The sequence below is a fragment of the Bubalus bubalis genome, chromosome 1 (genome assembly GCF_019923935.1).
Source record: "Bubalus bubalis isolate 160015118507 breed Murrah chromosome 1, NDDB_SH_1, whole genome shotgun sequence".
Lineage (NCBI taxonomy): Eukaryota > Metazoa > Chordata > Mammalia > Artiodactyla > Bovidae > Bubalus > Bubalus bubalis.
In genome coordinates this window covers 38,491,591-38,497,590 of record NC_059157.1, presented here as the reverse complement: position 1 = coordinate 38,497,590, position 6,000 = coordinate 38,491,591, and the positions used below count along the sequence as shown (strand labels likewise).

Genomic DNA, 6,000 nt, shown 5'->3' with positions numbered 1-6,000 from the left:
TTTAAATATCATTTAGAGCTAAAGCAGAAGGAATCATGATGAAGACAACTTATTTTCCACCAGATAAATCCTATCCCTGGGTGCCAGCCAGGGACTCTGTCTGCTTGAGGCAGCCTCCATGGCTTTACCGAGCCTCAGATGCAAGACTCTGAGCCACAGCAGGGGACCTGAACAGGACTGAAGCTCCGGGGGCTCCTTCAGGATGGGGTCCTCCCGGGTACCCACATTTCTAAAGGGCTTGGAGTTCTACTCGGAACTGCATGGCAAGTTCCATCCTGAGATTTAGCGTTTCTGAAAAGCCAGGTCAGTGCCTCTCCAACACTGAGATGGATGGGTGTTACTAAGTGAGGGATGTTACTTAGTGATGGAGGTCCCCCTCAACCCAGTGAAGGGGTCCCCACTGCTGGGCCTGCTTCGTGATACTAGGCTGGGGAGATGCGTTCAGTGGCAGCTTCATCCTTCCACTCTGTCTCTGATTGAAGGAAATGCAGCACCCATTTTCCCAACACATGTCCCACTGAGATTTCATGAGACTGGTGTGTGATTGTGTTGCAGAGAATTAATAAAAGTTTTTTCCCCCCTTTCTTTCTTTTTTCCCTTTTGTGTCTTTCTCCACTTTAACTGTTCCTAATGTACAGTCTGTATTGATAACCAAGTTTCTTCTTTACAGAAGACTAACCTGTTATGTGAACTACACCTGACACCTATGGCCCTCCATTTCTGCAGGAGCCACATTCTGCATCTATTATCCTTTAACTTATTCTAGCCACATCCTGATACTTAACTTTATTGCATCATAAACCTCCCCTTGTAGTTTGTTTTTCCCTTCCTTTGCTCTATGTTACCTCATGTTGATGCTTAACTTTATGGTGCACTCTCTTTGGAAGCCACCCCTAGTGGTTTGCTTTCCCCCTTTTGTATTACAGGAAGAAAGTCACCAGGAAATCCCCAAAGGACAATGGACCCAACCACAGGGACCAACTGCCAGACCCAGATACCTAGCTACCTGACACTGGCTTATTGACTGTTTCCCAACAGTGCAAAAGAGACAATTCAGGATCCCTACACCTTTTGTCAGAGAAGGCAATGGCACCCCACTCCAGTATTCTTGCCTGGAAAATCCCATGGACGGAGGACCCTGGTGGGCTGTAGTCCATGGGGTTGCTAAGAGTCGGACACAACTGAGCGACTTCACTTTAACTTTTCACTTTCATGCATTGGAGGAGGAAATGGCAACCCACTCCAGTGTTCTTGCCTGGAGAGTCCAAGGGACAGGGGAGCCTGGTGGGCTGCCGTCTATGGGGTCGTACAGAGTCAGACAGGAGTGAAGCGACTTAGCAGCAGCAGCAGCAGCACACATTTTGTCCCGTATCTCCAAGCCCTGACTATGAGCCCTGACTGTACGATCCCCTGGATTCCCGATGGAGGGGAGACAGGCCCCTTGAGGCAGGAACCTATTGTGTTTTCCCTTCTGCCAGCTTAATGATTAAAGCCATCTTTCTGTTTCCTCCAAACTCTGTCTCCACAATTTTTATTCAGCTCTGGTGGGCAAAGAAAACCAAGATTCTGGCGGTGAATTTGCTGCCATCCCATAACAGGCTAGCTGGAGTGGGGAGCAGGTCGGGACCACTGGGTCTCTCCCTCAGTGCCACAGGGGCCAGAATGAGCGTGGCTGTCTCTGTGGATGCTGGGAGTCAGCAAGTCTTGCCCAGGGAGTGAAACTGCCTCTGAACGAGTTAGTCCCTATTTGGGCCTGAAACAGCCTTTCATGGAAACAGTGTATGTGTTAGTTGCTTAGTCGTGTCCGACTCTCTGCAACCCCATAGACTGCAGCCCACCAGGCCCCTCAGTCCATGGGACTCACCAGGCAAGAACACTGGAGCGGGTTGCCATTTCCTTCTCCGAAAGGAACTATCAGTTCAGTTCAGTTCAGTCCCTCAGTGGTGTCCGACTCTTTGTGACCCCATGAATTGCAGCATGCCAGGCCTCCCTGTCCATCACCAACTCCCAGAGTTCACTCAAACTCAATCCATCGAATCAGTGATGCCATCCAGCCATCTCATCCTCTGTCGTTCCCTTCTCCTCCTACCCCCAATCCCTCCCAGCATCAGGGTCTTTTCCAATGAGTCAACTCTTCACATGACATGGCCAAAGGATTGGAGTTTCAGCCTCAGCATCAGTCCTTCCAAAGAACACCCAGGGGTGATCTCCTTTAGGATGGACTGGTTGGATCTCCTTGCTGTCCAAGGGACTCTCAAGAGTCTTCTCCAACACCACAGTTCAAAAGCATCAATTCTTGAGCACTCAGCTTTCTTCACAGTCCAACTCTCACATCCACACATGACCACTGGAAAAGGCATGGCCTTGACTAGACGGACCTTTGTCGGCAAAGTAATATCTCTGCTTTTCAAATGCTATCTAGCTTGGTCATAACTTTTCTTTCAAGGAATAAGTATCTTTTAATTTCAGAGCTGCAATCACCATTTGAAGTGATTTTGGAGCCCCCCAAAATAGAGTCTGACACTGTTTCCACTGTTTCCCCATCTATCTTCCATGAAGTGATGGGACTGGATGCCATGATCTTAGTTTTCTGAATGTTGAGCACTAAGCCAACTTTTTCACTTTCCTCTTTCACTTTCATCAAGAGGCTTTTGAGTTCCTCTTCACTTTCTGCTGTTACGGTGGTGTCATCTGCATATTTGAGGTTATTGGTATTTTTCCCTGCAATTTGATTCCAGCTTCTGCTTCTCCAAGCCCAAAAGGAACTACAGAAATAAAGAAAGTGAAGTCATCCAGTCATGTCTGACTCTCTGCAACCCCATGAACTGTAGCCCAGCAGGCTCCTCCATCCACGGAATTTTCCAGACAAGAGTACTGGAGTGGGGTACCATTTCCTTCTGCACAGGAAAACAGTGGGCAGATTCAAAGCCCTGCAAGGGCGAGGGTGGGGCTGGGGAGTGGGTAAGCAAAGATGCAGCAAGAAGTCTGTGCCCCTGCCAGGGGAAACAGGCAAGTCTGTGCCCCTTGCCACACTCCTGTCCATCAGCTGAACTGACTGCCAGGGAGAAGCTTCTGGTCAAAAGGGCAGCAGGAAAGCTTTTCCTGGCCTTTCCACAGCCTCATTAGCATACGAGTGCCCCTGCTTTATGCTATAAAGGAGACTCCCATGACACACAGGGAAGGGGCTCAGTTAACGAGTTCCTAATAACCAAATCCACAGCCAGAGCGGAATTCCTCCCGGAACCTGGGACCTTTATAAAGTGGCAAGTGCAGCGTCTTCTCCAGCGTCAGCCATACAGCTCGGGACACCAGCATGAGGCTCCATCACCTGCTCCTCGGGGTCCTCTTCCTGGTCCTGTCTGCTGGGTCAGGTGAGCTCGTGGGAGCCCCGGGGGAAGCCACGGGCTCTCTCTCCTGTTTCTACCTCCTTCTGTTCTGCTACCCCCATCCACACGTGGTCAGACTAAACCCACCATATCTAATGCTTCTGAGAAGCCAGCGCTGAGTCCTCAGTAGTGAGAGGGGGCTGAGAACCGCCCTGCAAAATTCCTGGTTTTTTCTAAGCCACTTTAGAGAGTCAAAGCTTCTGAGCCCATCTCCTCATTGGTTTCATGAAGAGGAAACAGAAGATGCCTCCGTTAAGTAACTCTCCTTTTTTTCTTTTTCATAAAAGCTAGAAATTTGATGTTGTCCCATGACAGAAGCACGGAATGTTGCTTTATAAATCTTTCTATTTGAAGGGTGGTGGCTCTGGGCGACCAGAGAAGTCCAGAGGAGAGTCAGGCCGAGCCTGGGCTTTGGGAGCTGCCCTTGGGACACTCCGTGCTGAGTCTCCTCAGCAGGAAGGTCCTCCAGGACACATTGCTGATGATGCGACCCTCGCTCCACAGCTGGGAGGCAGCACATCCAAAGCAGTGTGCAGGATCGGCTGTCTGAGTTTAATCTTACCCTTGATATTTCCGGTAATAGGATGAAAATATTAGGAAGGAAGGAGGGGTGGAGGGAGGGAGGGATGAGGGAGGGAGGGAGAGGTTGTCGAAGTTGAGACCTGAGACAACTGATTAGATGTCAAAATCAAATTGAAAAGGCCTTGTCTGATCAGTGTTGTTTATGCCTGTAACCCAACTCTTAGCACAGTGGCAGGGAGAGAGGACAGGGGTGTAAGGAAGATGGCCTCTCAGTGCCCAGGCCCCGGGTTCAATCCCTGGATGGGGAACTAGAGAGGGACCAGCAGTGCCTTGTGGTCAAGAGGAAAAAGGCCTGTGAGGAAGACTGGAAGGCCCCTGGTCAGGCGTGTGAGAGGACAGGAAGGCCTCTGGTTGGAAGGAAACCACAAAGGGAGGAGGAGAGGGGCTGACTGGCACCAGCGCTGAGAGTGTTCTGAGTCAGTAGAGACCAGGATACAAAACTTTTTTTTCTGAACCATTGTCACTGTCAGCTGCAAGTTACTTTGAGAGTAAGTTCTCTTTAAACGGTTCTTACACTTTCAGCTGCATCTTTTCCTCCTACCTCAGCTCCACTACTTGACTGACTCCATGAGTTGGAAAACTAAACGATGAAAATAGAACACAAGGGCCGCTTCTGACTCCTGGCGGGAAGGTGGATGTAGCACAGCTTCCCGGTCTTTGTCCTCCTGGTGGAGCTGACCCTGCACACAACCGGGGTCCTCACACCCCAGACCCTCAGCCTCTGGTTCTGGAAACGTGAGGGTCCACCAGAGCCTGGGCAGGGTCGGTGTCTGTCTGGAAGCTGGTCCACGGGGTCCTGGACTCACATCTTGTTGTCACGAGGCCGTGTCCGCATCTCAGCACAAAAAGCCCCAGGGCCTTGCTCAGAGGGGACACAGCTGGCCTTCTCGAGATGCCGCTTTCCTGCTGACACATTTTTCCCTCTTTGTTGTCTTTTTAGGATTTACTCAAGGAATAAGTAATCCTCTAAGCTGCCGTAGGAATAGAGGCGTCTGTTTGCCTATCAGGTGCCCTGGAAGACTGAGACAGATTGGCACCTGTTTCGGGCCCCGAGTAAAATGCTGCAGGAGGTGGTAAAAGAAGGCGAAGATGTGGCCGGGACTGATGTGGAGATAGAAACTGCGCCCTTTGACAGAGCGTCTAAAATTTAAACCAGAATAAATTTTGTTCAAAATTAAAGAATCTTGCCCACTGGTCACTGAGGTTGTTGTGTGGTGTGTGATCCCAGGCGAATTCCGAAGTCCCTGAGGATGCTCTCTGAGCTCCCCACGCGAACCTTTGGGGAATCGTGATGGGATGCTCTGTGCTCCCAGGGGTGTGACCCCCTGTTCCTTGGGGGCCTGACCTTCCCCAGCCCCTCTGTCTGCTGTCCTTCCTGCTTCCCAGCCCAGGGCACCCTGTCCTGCCCTGAATCTCCCCTCAAACGTGCACCCCAGGGGTCCAGAATCACCAGCACACCAGTCCCATAGGAAACCCCCCAGCCCTGCTCCAGGAGGAAACCCCCCTCCTCTGTCCCCCTGCAGCCCTCACTTCCATTTGGTTTGTGCTTCTTACTCCTGCCTTGTGCGCATGTGGATACACTTCTGATTCCCTTTTGGGCTATAAGATCTCTATAGGCATGGACTTGTCCTATTCCTGTAAGTGCTGGGCATTGAGACGAGACATTGCTTCATAAATTGTCATCAACTGAATGACAGAGTTGACATGGACAAAGCATGTCTCTCTGTGTGTACATGGTATGATACAACTAGATGCTATGGAAAAACAAGTCCTGTGCAAAGCACAATTCAATGAAGACAACACAGCACAGAACACAGAGACCTCAGGGGGTAGGGCGAGCATTCTGAGCTCAGCCTGCTTGCAGTTTCTTCAGAGGGTTTGCTAGTTAAACCAAGAGCCTTGCTGGTACATGCTGTACGTGTGAGCAGCTCTGTGTTCTTGTACTAACTCTTCCCTCAGTGCAAGCTGAGGTCACCAAGGGGATGGTGTTAGGAGACAGGGCCTTTGGGAGGTGATTTGGTCATGAGTGTGG

General features: G+C 50.5%; 1 protein-coding gene across 1 annotated transcript; it reads left to right on the top strand.

The window, feature by feature from the left end:
• Nucleotides 1-2,996: 2,996 nt before the first annotated feature.
• LOC123332559 (enteric beta-defensin) lies at nt 2,997-5,163 on the top strand. The gene is made up of 2 exons (XM_044938734.2): nt 2,997-3,371; nt 4,909-5,163. Exons 1-2 carry the CDS (start codon nt 3,314-3,316, stop codon nt 5,043-5,045), a joined length of 195 nt encoding a protein of 64 aa, XP_044794669.1. The 5' UTR covers nt 2,997-3,313; the 3' UTR covers nt 5,046-5,163.
• Nucleotides 5,164-6,000: the final 837 nt, after the last annotated feature.